Source organism: Acanthochromis polyacanthus, chromosome 5, assembly GCF_021347895.1.
Source record: "Acanthochromis polyacanthus isolate Apoly-LR-REF ecotype Palm Island chromosome 5, KAUST_Apoly_ChrSc, whole genome shotgun sequence".
Lineage (NCBI taxonomy): Eukaryota > Metazoa > Chordata > Actinopteri > Pomacentridae > Acanthochromis > Acanthochromis polyacanthus.
Window position 1 is genome coordinate 42361551 of NC_067117.1, and position 15297 is coordinate 42376847.

The 15297-nt window shown below is 41.0% G+C and overlaps 1 protein-coding gene across 1 annotated transcript in view; it reads left to right on the forward strand.

The window, feature by feature from the left end:
* plekha6 (pleckstrin homology domain containing, family A member 6) overlaps window positions 1-15297 on the forward strand; it is a 100749-nt gene that overhangs the window by 24009 nt on the left and 61443 nt on the right. Inside the window, 4 exon segments of the mRNA XM_051947998.1 lie at window positions 1967-2050; window positions 7369-7480; window positions 7660-7764; window positions 8979-9051. Of these exon segments, the coding sequence (XP_051803958.1) occupies window positions 1967-2050; window positions 7369-7480; window positions 7660-7764; window positions 8979-9051 (374 nt within the window).

Below are 15297 nucleotides of genomic sequence, written 5' to 3' on the forward strand. Positions count from 1 at the left end.
CTTGTACCATAACATGGACAAAATATCTTTATCTTCAGTGTAGACGAACTGAACTGAATCACCTCCTGAAATGACCTGTGCTGATAACTGACTGGTCTTGTAGCAGCTCAAACTGCTGGGTTCAGGCAAAGCAAGTTCAAGAGTAAAGCCAAACAATTAAAACGATCTAAATGTCATAAAAAGTCATTTTTACCTCCAACATTTAATGAGGAAACTTCTAAAATGTCTGGGATGGTAGCCCAGGAGTCATGAAGAGCATACACTGTTCAGTCATGTATGGCTTCAGTGATCATGCGTGTGGCCATGTACTAAACAATTTGGTTAAATTAATCTTTTGAACAAATCATTTTAATGATCTGCTTCTAGAGATTCAGGGCAGAGCTGCTTTTCACATCATTATTTCACATTTTAACAAACATAATATGGAGGCATTCTGTCAATACATTCTACATGCAGATTAATTGAATGTGAACATCATTTTGGGTTGGATTAAATACGCTCTGTTGTGTTTGTTTCAGACACTGTGTGATGATTTAAATAATTTTCTAGTGATTCTTGATAGTTGTTTATCAAATGCCATATTGTAACCAGATGCAAACAAAGGACTTGCTTGTAAAAACCAACTAGAACGTCACACATTCAAGCTAAAAAAAAAAAACATCAATTCCTGTTTGTCTGATTTTTCTGAGTCATTCTGTTGTCCACTGTCATTGCACAAAATGCTCGTCTTATTCATGTGTGATAGAGAGGCAGATGCCACACAAGACATGCCAACTTACACACAAATATACACAAAAGCACACACACATCCAGAGAGCCTGCGGATCCAGAGCTGCAACACATGAGGCAGAAGGAGCTGAGAGTTCTGTATGCTGTAAAGTCAGTGAAGTGAGGACTGAGCTGAGGCGGGCAGAGAGCTGCAGTGCAGTGATCAGCTCGTCTGGTGCATCACCATACTTAGCCATGTCATCAGTAATGAGGCGGCTTGGTGAGCTGTCTGACTGAGAGCAATGTCAGGTCTTTTCTTCTTTCTTAGCAATTGTCAGGCAACTTAAATATTAATATTGATAATCAATTAAAAAAAACTAATTATGAATGAAGTACTTACATGAGTAGTTATATTAACCAGTAAGAAATACAATAATTTATAAAGAAATTATTCAAATTCAACTCTAAAATACTGACTTATTATTCTGGCAGGGTAGTTTTTATTTCTAAATGGCAATTCGGAATGTCTCTTTTTGTATGTAAGTTTTTTAAGTGGCAGTAATTTAATAATGTCATTTTTCATGACTGCTATTGTCACTGCCCTTTCGGCCAATCACACACCCCTTACTTAAACTAGCACGACTTGACTTCAACAATTTCATAGTTTGACACAGCTACAAGGGACTGTGTTGTTGGGGGGGGGGGCAGTCCTGGACAAATTATGAATTTGTGATCTGAAGCACTTGTGGATGACTTTCCTTCCAGAGGATTGCATTTGTTAAATAGCTTTTTGAATCCCTTGTTAGGCTTGCATAGACAGCCAGTTATTTCTGGGTTTTGTTTGTTTGTTTGTGTGTTTGATTGTTTTTGTCCTTAAGGCATTACGAAGACCACACATTTCAGTAGCGAAGAGAAGACAAAGTTAAATGCAAAAAAAGGAGTGATGTCTTGAGGTGTTGTTAAATAGAAGTCTGATGGTGAAAAAAAGACATGTTCATCATTAACTGATGACTGAAATGGTAGATAAAGTTGTGAAGCTGTACTTACAAAACTGATATTACCTCCTTCTCTGTTGGTAATCCAAATCAAAATTTGAAACATTTTAATGACACCCTGTGGTGTCATCTTGAACTACTTCCTCCTAAAAATGTTAATCTTATAGGACAAAAAGGGTCCAGTTCAAGGATCAAACTCTGGACCTTGTGGTTAGCTCATTATGATCCACTGTATGGTAACCTATCCCTTCTTTGTTCTTCAGTCAACATGACCCCAGTGGACCAGCTGGACCAGCAGTGAGCCCAATCCAGCTGGAAGAGCCTACACCAGTACACTTTTATCTACAGTAAGTGGTCTTTAACCAGAACCAGAACCTACCAGCAGTTATACATTTCAGTTATTAGAAATTTACAGTTTGCTACATTATACTTCTTATTATCAAGTATATGATTTAACTAAGTTTAATCTTAAGTTAAGCTACTTAAGTTAAATGACATTCACCAGAGTTAAGCAGTTTGCAGGCAAGTACCAGAGCTGCACCCACTCTGGCAGCCTATTGATGGCATTTCTTTATGCCATGGTAATTATTTAGCTAGAGGACAAGTTTTTACTCTGCAAGAGGTTACCAACTGTCCATCTCTGCTGCGCTCGCTTGTGCAAAGTGTGTTTTTTGTGTGCTCAACTGCGTGTGCACAGTTGTCAGGTTCATTTATGGTTGTAGAGTAGAGTGAGTTCTCTCCTCACCATCATTGGGAGCGAGAGTCTAAAGAGAAGTTGAAGAAGTGTGTGAAATGTTCTGTGGAATCAGAGCTGAGTTTTAGTGTAACCAGAGAGCCCTCACCAGATTCTTTTCCACCTTTGAAAAGTAAGGGCTAGATTTGTGATGTTTTATTTTAAACACTGTCAATACAATATTTTGTGGTATTTAAAAGCACTGTCAATGCCACAGAGTCCCAAGGTACTCTAGAACAACTTCATCAAACTTTAAAATCCATGTTAAGAAAGTATTGTCTTAAATCTGGTTAGGGGACAGTGTGATGGGTTCTTCCATTTCAGGTGTTTGCCTTGAGAGAAATCACACAGAAAACTGACCCATGGTCTTCCTCATCTGAACCGATGTGATGTTTTGTTGTTGGACCTCTGAGCTAGTCATGGATTAGTCATGACCAACACTACGTTCAAGTATAAAGTTGGCCATCAGTGGAATTGGTAGCAGAGTGTCTTAGGTCAAAGGTTGATGGTTGACTTTGTGGTCATATTATGGGACCTAATGTCTTGGATACTTGAGTGAAGAGAGGAGCGGAGCTGTCAAAGGATCAGATGTGGTGAGTTGGATCAGACGGTGGGAAGAACTGTTGAAACAGACTAGGGTCTTGTCAGACAGTATAGGGAACACTTTGAGGAGCTTCTAAACCTGGTCACCATGCCCACTTAGGATGCTAGACGAGATTCTCCTGGAGATGCTGGAGGCTTTGGACACTGGTTTGCTGTCATGGTTGACATGCCTCCTCAGTTTCACATGGAGGTCAGGGACAATGTCTGTGGAGTGACAGATGGAGATAGTGGTTCCCACTTTTAAAGAGAGTGTCCAGAGGGAGTGCTTCAGTCATCAGGGTATCACACTGTTCAGCTTTCCCAGAAAAGTTAATTTCAGGATGCTGGAAATGAGTCAGAGACCAGTTGGTGAACCTCAGATGCAAGAGGCAGAATGCGGATTCCATCCTTACCATGGAACAGCGGACCAACTCTTTATCACTGCAGAGTTGTTGAGGGGATCAAGGGAGCTTGACCAGCAAGTCCACATGTTTTGATCATAATGCCTCGACTTCCTCTAGGGGTTTGTCTGATGTCCTACTGGTAGGAGACCCTGGGGCTCAAACTCATTAGAGGCATTACACACGTGGACAAAATTGTTGGTACCCCTCAGTTAAAGAAGGAAAAACCCACAATTCTCACTGAAATCACTTGAAACTCACAAAAGTAACAATAAATAAAAATTTATTGAAAATTAAATAATCAAAATCAGCCATCACTTTTGAATTGTTGATTAACATAATTATTTAAAAAAAACAAACTAATGAAATAGGGCTGGACAAAAATGATGGTACCCATAACTTAATATTTTGTTGCACAACCTTTTGAGGCAATCACTGCAATTAAACGATTTCTGTATTTGTCAATGAGCGTTCTGCAGCTGTCAACAGGTATTTTGGCCCACTCCTCATGAGCAACAGCTCCAGTTGTCTCAGGTTTGATGGGTGTCTTCTCCAAATGGCATGTTTCAGCTCCTTCCACATATGTTCAATGGGATTCAGATCTGGGCTCATAGAAGGCCACTTTAGAATAGTCCAACGCTTTTCTCTCAGCCATTCTTGGGTGTTTTTGGCTGTGTGTTTTGGATGGTTGTCCTGTTGGAAGACCCATGACCTGCGACTGAGACCAAGCTTTCTGACACTAGGCAGCACATTTCTCTCCAGAATGCCTTGATAGTCTTCAGATTTCATCGTACCTTGCACACTTTCAAGACACCCTGTGCCAGATGCAGCAAAGCAGCCCCAAAACATTACTGAGCCTCCTCCATGTTTCACCGTAGGGACAGTGTTCTTTTCTTCGTATGCTTGGTTTTTGAGTCTATGAACATAGAGTTGATGTGCCTTACCAAAAAGCTCCAGTTTGGTCTCATCTGTCCAAAGGACATTCTCCCAGAAGCTTTGTGGCTTGTCAACATGCATTTTTGCAAATTCCAGTCTCGCTTTTTATGAGTTTTTTCAGCAGTGGTGTCCTCCTTGGTCGTCTCCCATGAAGTCCACTTTGGCTCAAACAACGACGAATGGTGCGATCTGACACTGATGTACCTTGGCCTTGGAGTTCACCTTTAATTTCTTTGGAGGTTGCTCTGGGCTCTTTGGATACAATTCGAACGATCCGTCTCTTCAATTTGTCATCAATTTTCCTCTTGCGGCCACGTCCAGGGAGGTTGGCTACTGTCCCGTGGGTCTTGAACTTCTGAATAATATGAGCCACTGTTGTCACAGGAACTTCAAGCTGTTTAGAGATGGTCTTATAGCCTTTACCTTTAAGATGTTTGTCTATATTTTTTTTTCGGATGTCCTGGGACAATTCTCTCCTTCGCTTTCTGTTGTCCATGTTCAGTGTGGTACACACCTTTTCACCAAACAGCAGGGTGACTACTTGTCTCCCTTTAAATAGGCAGACTGACTGATTATGAGTTTGGAAACACCTGTGATGTCAATTAAATGACACACCTGAGTTAATCATGTCACTCTGGTCAAATAGTTTTCAATCTTTTATAGAGGTACCATCATTTTTGTCCAGGCCTGTTTCATTAGTTTGTTTTTTTAAATAATTATGTTAATCAACAATTCAAAAGTAATGGCTGTTTGTGATTATTTAATTTTCAATAAATTTTTATTTATTGTTACTTTTGTGAGTTTCAAGTGATTTCAGTGAGAATTGTGGGTTTTTCCTTCTTTAACTGAGGGGTACCAACAATTTTGTCCACGTGTGTATATATCTCATTTTGCCTGGGAATACCTTGGGATTCCCAAGGAGGAACTGGAAAGCATTGGTGGGGGGAAGAACATCTGGAATTTACTGTGTAGCCTGCTTCCATCGCAATCCGACCATGGATAAGTGGAAGAAAATGAATGAATGGATGGATGGATGGATGGATGGATGGATGGATGGATGGATGGATGGATGGATGGATGGATGGATGGATGGATGGATGGATGGATGGACATTTAGCCCATTTCATCTAGAGTCCCAAGGTGCTGTAGAACACTTTCATCAAACTTTAAATAAGAAAGTATTGCCTTGAGTCTGTTAGAGGGTGGAATGAGGGTCTTCCATGTTTGTTTGCTTTGAGAGACACCACACAGGAATCCACCAGCTGCAGTCCTGCTGATATGGTCATTGGTAACATGTTCTGTGGTCTCCTACTCTTCCTAAAACGGAGAATAATTAGCAGAGTCACCTCAAATTGAACATAACAAGGAAGGTTTTGTCAGCAGTTTCCTAGAGCATGAGAGAGAGCCTGAGCCTGAAAAGTCTTGATTCTGAACTTTTAAGCATCTTCAGTTTTGGTGCTGCTTCCATTAGTTGGATACAGCCTACAGACTGAGTTTCTTGACAAACACACACAGGAGTTATGTAATGCAAACCCCTGACAGAAAGAAAAAATCTTGAGTCTTCCTGCAGCGTTTTCTGTGTGAAGCACCTCCCCTGTGTTATTCGTCTGATGATGAACTGTTGGAAACAAGTTGTTCACTACAAGTCGCTTGCTAAATAAATTCAGATGTGTTCTGTGAATTTTATTTTACTTTGTTTTTGTCAAGTCTGACTTGTCTGAGTCCATTTATGCAGACATTATCCATTTGATAGAGATTTTTTTTCATTTTTTTCTGATCATCCTTGTCCACTTTAGTGCTGTTTTCTTCTTTTGTCACATCTAACCATTTCCTCCAGTACTCAATCCTCCTGCAGTGTTTGCATTACTTTCAAGTGGCTTATGTTTCATGTGTTGGCTAAATGCCTATCAGGTGACATGGTTACCTTCTGTTTGACATGGTCTGAGCTCTTACAAACACTGTTCCTCATTTTCAGTTGTCCCTGTGAGGCCTCTCTCACTGTATATCTCTCCCAATGTGCATTTGCAAAGCTACTGTCAGCTACCTTGGTAAGCAGGTTGGCCAGAGGCCGAGGCAGAGGGGGGTGCTGGTGCATCCATTAGCAGCTTAAGTGCAAGAGGTCATTGGACTTCCAGTTGCTTTATCAAAAAGGGCTGCTTTCTGGGAATGTGTAGATACTGCCATAGTTACTGTAAGAGCTCTGAAGTGGTGACTCCTTTCACAAGTTTATTTGGCTGTCTGAAACTATTTGTGTATTCTCCTGTTCTCCAGGTTCCTTTTGACTCTGCTAGGATGTGATTGTTTAGTGGGCCAGTCCTTGCTGCACTGAACTTTTCACATCCTTTTAAATTTTAGGTTGTTGCTAGTAGCTGTGGTGCAGGTGCTGTTCCCTGATCAGCAGGGCATTGTCATAAGAAAGAACTGAAAAGGTTACTGCAGAAAATGGAAAATACAGAAAAACAATACGTAGACCATGATAGAGTAGCTCTGGTACCACGTGTAACATCTGTGGAGACCCTGAAGAAGTTCACTGACACTTAGCTTGAGAAGAAGAAGAAGAAGAAAGGGATAAATTGTCTGAAATCAGATATATGAAGCTTGTAAAAAGTTATCCAAGAATATCCAAAGCTGTCTTTGTTGCTAAAGGGGCTTCTGGTACTGAACTAAGGGCATAAATACTTTTGTAAATTAGATTTCCGTTTTGGAGTTTTGCTAACATTCTGAGGACAATTTCATTGTTGTTATGAGTTAGTAAGAGCAGATTAATGGTGAAAATGTAAATTTTAGTAATATAAAATTATTATTTATTGTATTTACGGTGCTATTAAGTTTGCAGAGCTGCAGGTCATTTTTCACATGATCAGTAGAAGTCCTTTGTAGTTCTGTTAATTGGTGCTTTCTCTGGTGATGAAGGTGTTCATAGGCTATTTATTAAACTGGAGCAAATTAGATTTCAGCATAGAGGAAAGGCTACACCGACAGGCTAATAGAAAATCTGTGTTATTCTGTTCAGGCACTGTGGTGTGGATATGAATGGGAAGGCAAACGCTGCTGCTGAGATCCTTCATTCCCAAAGTGCAAGTATGGTGTCAGATGTGTCTCCAGAAGCCCAGTCTTACACTCGGGTAAGACACACACACACACACACACACACACACACACACACACACACACACACACACACACACACACACACACACACACACACACAGGATTTATGCATCCTTAATGTTTGATAAATGTTGTTTAAATAATTGAATAAGATAAATAAGCTCTCTTCATTGACTTCTCTGCTGACCTGCAGATGGCTCGTACTCCCAGAAAGGCAGCCATGTTTGGAAAGCGCTCCAACTCCATGCGCAGGAATCCCAAAGCAGAGGTTACCAAACAGGGATGGCTGTACAAGCAGGTAAAACCTTTTGTTATTAAGATTTACACAAGTGTTAAGGAAATAATGGAAATTGTAGAAGAACAGGAATTGTGGAATTGTGGTATTTTTGAAGGTTCAGGGTCCTTTCAACACCTTTACTTTGAGCTCTTGTCCTTATCGTTATAAAAACTAGCCATGTCTGCTGTAATTAGGTTTTTGTTTGGGCTGTCCAAATCCTCTGTCATTTGGTTTAAATTTTTTTTTGATTTTAGATTAACTTATATAAAGGAAAAAATCATACAATGAATTTGTTTTTACCTTAAAATTGTGGCAGTATTTTTTCAACGTATATTTTCAGAACTGCATGACTTAAAATAAAAAAAAAACCTTAACTGAAACAAATATAGTTTTATTTGCTAACATATGCACATGCAGCAGCTTGGTGGCTGAGGAACAAACTGGACCAATGTTTTTTCCCACTCCCTGCTAGTGCATAAGAGACATGGGCATGGCTTGCCTTTTGACCACATGTTTTGAATCATTGCAGTGAAACAAAATTGGATATATCTTTTATGAAGCTACTAACTCCAGTAATTATTTTGCATACTAATTCAGCTTGAACTGCCAACAGTTAACAACTTTTTTACTTAATATTTTCTGCTACTCTATTCACTTTTGTCCAGTACTACACTGAGTGGGTACGTTCTTATGTATGTGTTTGCATGGCAGCTAACCAAGATGATAAGTAAATAGGACATTGAAGGTGGTTGGTTGTTCAGTACAAGTAGTACTGATGGTCACAGTCTTGTGTTTTTTATGCCTCCAACATGTAACTGTCACAAGGTACACACTATTTCACTGCAAATGCAAGGACTTTGATACAACACCCTCAGTGGCTTAAGGACTTAATCACCATTGTTTTGCTACATTTGGTGATAGATAGTGATCTAATAGACTTGCTCACTTTAACAAATAAATTAGATTTTTTTATGACTGTTGCAATGATTGTGGTGCATTTTCTGTATGTGGTGAAGGACAAGCATGACCCATAAAGTTTATTATTTGATTAAATGTGTTGCACAGTAGGAGGAAGTATATCACAGCCTGATTCTCACCTGTTGTAAAAGGATTTAAGTGTCTCATTCTGAAAAAATACTGATGATGTTGATACTTTGTGAGATTTAAAACAATGATGACAGAGGTAAAGATGATGACTACAATGCTGACACTCTGTGTTCTGTGTGTTTCCACAGGCCAGCAGTGGAGTGAAGCAGTGGAACAAGAGGTGGTTCGTCCTTACCGACAGATGTCTCTTTTACTACAAAGGTTTGTGTTTCATTCTGCTCCCCAGCTGCCTCTACGTCTAAGCTTTTCAGTTTAAACTGTTTTTCATACAGACCTTATCTATATACCTCTACTTTACAACATATGTCATCAATCAATCAATCAATCAATCACACAGTCAATCAATCAATCAATCTTTATTTATAAAGCACTTTTCATACATTAGAAATGCAGCACAAAGTGCTTTACAAAGAATAAAACGCAGAGAATAAAACACACACACACACACGCACACACACGCACACCCACACGCGTTTACCCGAAGAACCCACCCCCATTCCTACCCCCCCATCCACCCGCCTAGATAAAATACAAACATAGCAGCATGGGTTGGCTGAGCACAACCCCATCTTGTAACACTTAACATAGTAAGGTAACAGATAACCCAACAATCCAAAGCTTCCTTCGAAACCCCTTTCAGCAAACACTTGACAATGGTGGGAAGGAACCGCAAAAGAAAAAAAGAGAAATTAATTTAACAGGAAAAATAAAGACCATGACAGAAAAAGGCTCAGGAAGGGCGGCCTTCTGCCTCAACTGGTTGGGGTGAGGGGTGGAGGGTGTGGGGCAGTGGTTGGGGTGGGGATAGCAGTATAGCAGATGGAGAAGAGATAAACAGTACATAAGAGAAAAATGAACATTTTGGACATTGATAAGGCAGACATTTGTAGCTCCAGATCCAGAGACACCTGCAGAGAGGGCTTAGGCTAGGTTTGGGCTGGGGTTGATCCAAAGTAGGAGACCAGGAGAGGTAGAGTTGACCAGTTGCGCCAGGGCTCCTGGGTATTAGGGGCAAGGAAGAAAAAGATTAGAGAAAGTGACAGAGTACTGTTCTCATTCACGCTCATTCACACTGTGCTTGTCCACACAGCGCAAGTAACAGTCAGAAGAGGTAGCACCACTGAAATTCTAGAAGTCAGATGGTACCAGGTTGGGTTAGTAACAGTTCAAACCACATTAAGCTGCTTCTGCCACCCATGCTGTGTGGATGGGGGCATTATCAAAGAGCAGTAGCAATCCAGCTCAAAGCATTCCGCTGCGTTTTTTTCTTTGATTGCTTCTAACATTTGAGTTTTTGTTGACAGTGATATAAGGCTTTGTAGCACAGTTTTGTTCCAGAATAGGAGTTACCACCCTTTTATCCAGGTGAGGCAGAAAACTTTTTGGAATGCCTTTGTAGATTGGAGCTAAACAACTGAAAACAGAATGAGCAAGAATTAGTTGTACGTAACAAGGTTATAGAATAAACCAATAAACAGAGGTCAGGGATTAGCAAGACATAAGATAACCAGGCCTGTGGTTGGCACCTACAACAGAGAGATGTTAACTCAAGCAGGGAAGATACCAGACCTGAACCTTACCTCACTGCTGGACAACAAAGTTCAGAAGTCAACTCTGCCTATTTACCAACTGAGTCAGAATCAATTATCAAAAAACTTAAAGAGCTGATGGGGATCAAGTCAGGAGCTAGCAAAGAGGGCAACAAAGCTCACTACTGGGTTTGGGAGCTAGTCAGAGCCATCAGATCTGGCAATAAGCCTGGGCTGGGATCCAGAACTGAGTGGAGCCAGGCATGAGGTTACAGAGCAGAACAGGGCAGACTTGGCCTTAGCTCGAGTGTTCAAGCTGGGTAAAGATCAGAGGCAGTGCCTGAGGCTGAACTGGTAAAGACAGGGCTGGCAGTCAGTTCTGTGTAGACCTTAGATGAGCCCAGGCTTGAGCTGGCTTGACTGGAAGGAGTCTGAATGCTTCCTTAAAAGTGGCAGGAGGTAGGAGGTAATGCACTCTACTGCAGAAAGAGGATGAAGGTCATCTGACTCTGATTTGGGGCAGGTGAGGTCCCAGTACAGGAGTGATGATGGCAGACGTTAGAGCAAGACGGGCTTTGGCCAACTAAGGAGCAGACTACAATACCAGTTTGGACACACCTTCTCATGGTTGTTAGTTATTTAAATTATTTTCTACATCACAGGTTTATACTGAAGACATCAGAACTATGCAAGAACACATATGGAATTATGTTGTCAACATAATAAATCAAAATAGGTTTATATTTTAGATTCTTTGGCTTTGTTGACAGCTTTGCACACTCTTGGCATTCTCTCAATCAGCTTCTTGAGGTAGTCTCCTGTTGGCTCCTCTTCCTTCTATCTGCAGTCCAACTCATCCCAAAACATCTGGGTTGAGGTTGGGTGATTGTGAAGGACAGGTCATCTGAGGCAGCACTCCATCACCATGCAGAACCACACGTTCAGAAACCATCCACTCACTTTCACTGTATCTCACAAAGACATGGTGGGTGGAACCAAAGATCTCAAATCTGGACTTATCAGACCAAAGCCCAAATCTTCACTGGTCTCTCTAATGTCCATTCCTGGTGTTTCTGGGTCCAAACTAATCTCTTCTGCTTATTGCTTTTCCTTAGTAGTGGTTTCTTAGCAGCTGTTGGACCATAAAGGCCTGATTGGTCAGTCTCCTCTGAACAGTTGATGTAGAGATGTGTCTGCTACTAGAACTCTGGGTGGCATTTATCTGGGCTCTGATCTGAGCTGCTGTTAATTTGTGAATTCTGAGGCTGGAGACTCAGATGAACTTCTCCTCAGCAGCAGAGGAGACTCTTGGGCTTCCTTTCCTGGGGTGGTCCTCATGAGAGCCAGTTTGGTCATAGCACTGGATGGTTTTTGAAACCTCACTTGAGGATACATGTAAAATTGTTGAAATTTTCTCAACTGACTGATCTTCACATCTTACAGTAATGATGAACTGTTGTTTGTTTTTGCATAGCTGATTGGCTCTTGCCATACTATGGATTACAACACTAGTCATATCAGGCTATCCACTGTGTACTAACCCCACCTCTGCACAACAGAACTGATGGTTTCAAACTCATTAAGAAGGCAAGTAATTCCACAAATTGACTCTTGACAAAGCACACCTGTTAATTCAAAACCTGGACACTGGACTAGTACTGTAAGTGTTAGCTAGTCCAGGGACTGAAGAGATGTAAGTTGTGATTCTGGTCAGTGGTGAGGCTGAGGAGCTGAGCAGCCCTGGTGATAAGGAGCTGGGCAGCTAAGATGCATGTGGGAACCATTCTTATTTTTGGAGGGCTTACCAGAATATGACTCCTAAAGATGTTGGGGGACAAAATCTAACAGGCTTAGTGCTAGGTAGCTAGAAGCTAGCATGCTGGGAGGATGGCTTGTTGAAAGTTGGAGGTTGGATGACCTAGAAGCTGGGCCAAGCAGGAGCCTAGCAGGCTGGGGTGACTCAGAATCTACAAAGACAACAAATACTGCCACAAAATGGAGGGAGCTGACAGGTTAATAAGAGAGAGAGGGATAACAAGGAACAAGTAATAGCAAATGAATTCCAGCAGACAATCACACAGGCCAGAAAAACAAGAACAAAAACCAAAACTAACAGTGGCACAAGAGGGAAGGGATCTTCCATCTAAAACAGCAAATAACCTAGAAAAGAAAAGACAAACCCCAGACAGACTAATAACAGATAAAAGCTAAATCAAATGCTTTATCAATGTTGTATCTTCTGTGTCAGCCGATGTAACTCTAACCTCAAACTGACGAATATTGATACAACTGACACAAACTCACAACTAACATTTCAATGTGTTGGCTGCAGAAACGCATAACAGTGATATGTCCACGACCATGTCCATTTCTTCACCACAAACACTGCAATCAACCTTTCTTTAAACACTCTTTCGGCAGTACCTGTCAACCCGTACTGTCTGAAAACCAGTTACAGAGGAGTTAGAGTCCTGAAAACACTGGTGCAGCCATGTCTGGGTGAAGCACATAACGCTGCATTCACCACAGTCCTGCTGTGCCTCATCAGCACCCTGAGCTCGTCCATCTTATTCACCAGGGCAGTCACATTCCCCATGATGGAAGAAATGCTTTGTCTTTTCTTTTTGCTTTGCGTATGGCTCTGGCCCTGTACCCTCAGCATCTTCACCAATGCAGTAAGAATTAGGATATTTCTCTCTTTCATTCCCTGCAACCTATTTTCTTTATTGAATTTGTGTTTTGTATTGATGTCAGTGTAAATGATGGGGAAACCTTGACTGGAATGGTTTTACAAACCTCTATCAGTGTTTTAGTAATGCTGGATGGATGCTATGTCTTGTGGCATGGTCATGGTCTTTTGTGACTTAATGGGGTTTTGGTTATACTGAGCCTTGCTTCCACCTGTTGTTTGAGAGATATTTTTTAGAATACCAAAAGTCAGAGAAAAATAGGTTATGTGTCTATGAGCTCTGTAAATAATTACACTACCTATAATTAAAGGATTTCGTTTTTTGTGCATTTTGTCTTCAGCATTTGAGAGCAACATATCAGTTTCCAGCTGTGTAGAATCAACAGTTCAGAATGCAGATGCAGTCGCTGTCAAGTTTCATTGCTGCTAATACATTTCCTCTTGGAACAAGAAGAACCTAGGGAGCAATGTGGGCATGATAGGAGGTAAAACTAAACACTAATGCCTCTAAAAGGATACACCATGTCTGTTAAGGCAAGCTCATGAATTGACGGCACAGTGTGCCACTCTCTCACAGCAGGTCAGCTCTTTCTCTCACTGCAATCATCCCAAAGAAACAGCATATAAGACACATCGTTCAAATAATGTGGTGTTTCTTTAGATAGTAAAAAATATCAGTGTTTTAAATGAATGCACTGAACCACACAATCCACAGCAAAAAATAACTGTGATAAATCAGATAGGATGTTTAATTTTTTGCACAATTTGAGCAATACACCTGCATTCAAAATAGCCCATCTGAAACTGAAATCCTGGTGCCTTGCCTGTCAGTGAGGGTTTATTAAATATGAATATGAACACAGCACACTCTCATGTGCATCCTAAAAGACAGGCACACAGAGAGGACTGGTAAAAACAAAGACAAAAGTGCACCCCTGGACATTGTTGTGATGGGAAACAGCCAAACTGGAGGATTTGCCAACATTAACTGCTCTTTTCAGGTCTTACCAGAGTGGAGTCCAGGTCCAGACTTTGTTTCAGTCACTTCAGAGCTTCAACTGTTTACCTTCTGAGTCATGAGTAGGTGGATTTACTCTTTATGTTTGCACAGGTTGCATTTGGTTCTGCTGCAAGGGATCGGGCTTGTCTTTCTAATATTTTGCAGACTCCTCTTTCATTCATGAATGAAACCACAACTTAAGGAATATCAGAAATGTTCTTTCAACCGTATTTAATTTTTCCACAAAGTGGCATTTTTGTCTGCATTTGTGTGAGCGGAGAGGACATGGAGCTGACAGCAGCCTGGTTCTGTTCTCACAGCAGTAGATCTTTAAAACATTACAAGAAAATTATAATTTTTAAAATCTCTCATAGTTATATGAAAGGACTATATCTTAGTCACAGAAAAAAAACATGTAACCTTTCATAACTTCTTTAACTTTTCGATGTAGCTGTAAACATTTTCCCCCTTATATTTTGAGTCACTGTAATTGTAATAAATTAGTTGAGGTTTAATCAGTGAAGAATCAAAACCAAATACAATGCCATAATTCATTTCTACAAAATTCTGGAATCAGTTATTTTCATCCATGTCTGTGCGGTATGTATTTCCTTGCTAGTGAAAATAGGTGGTATAGCAGTCTTATGCAGACTGCAAAGGATTGTTTTTCTGGTCAAGTTCTATAGGATCAATTTCACTGTAATCAAGCAGGCAGGCAGGCAGGCAGGCAGACAGACAGACAGACAGATGGGCAGGCAGGCCGGCAGGCAGAATCATAAAAGGTCTTCAGAAGGGCTCCCTGCACCCTGAAGGACTTCTGTTTCCTGATCAGGTGGAGTCTGCTCTGACCTTTCTTGTAGAGTACGTTGGTGTTGAAAATCCACTCCAGTTTCTTGTTTAAGTGAACACCCAGGTACCTGTAGGAGTCCACAATCTCAATGTCCATTCCCTGGATGCTCACTGGTGAAGAAGAAATGTATCTGTTCCTGCTGAAATCCACCATCAGCTACTTGGTTTTCACTGCGTTGATCTGGAGGCAGTTCATCAGGCACCAGTCCACAAAGTCCCGGTTAGGTTCTCTGTACTCCTCCTCATCTCCATGAGGTCGATGATTGCAGAGTCGTCAGAGAACTTCTGAAGATGGCAGTTTGTGGTGTGATGGGAGAAGTGTGCTGTGTAGAGGATGAAAAGAAAGGGGGCAAGGACAGTCCCCTGTGGGCCCCCGTACT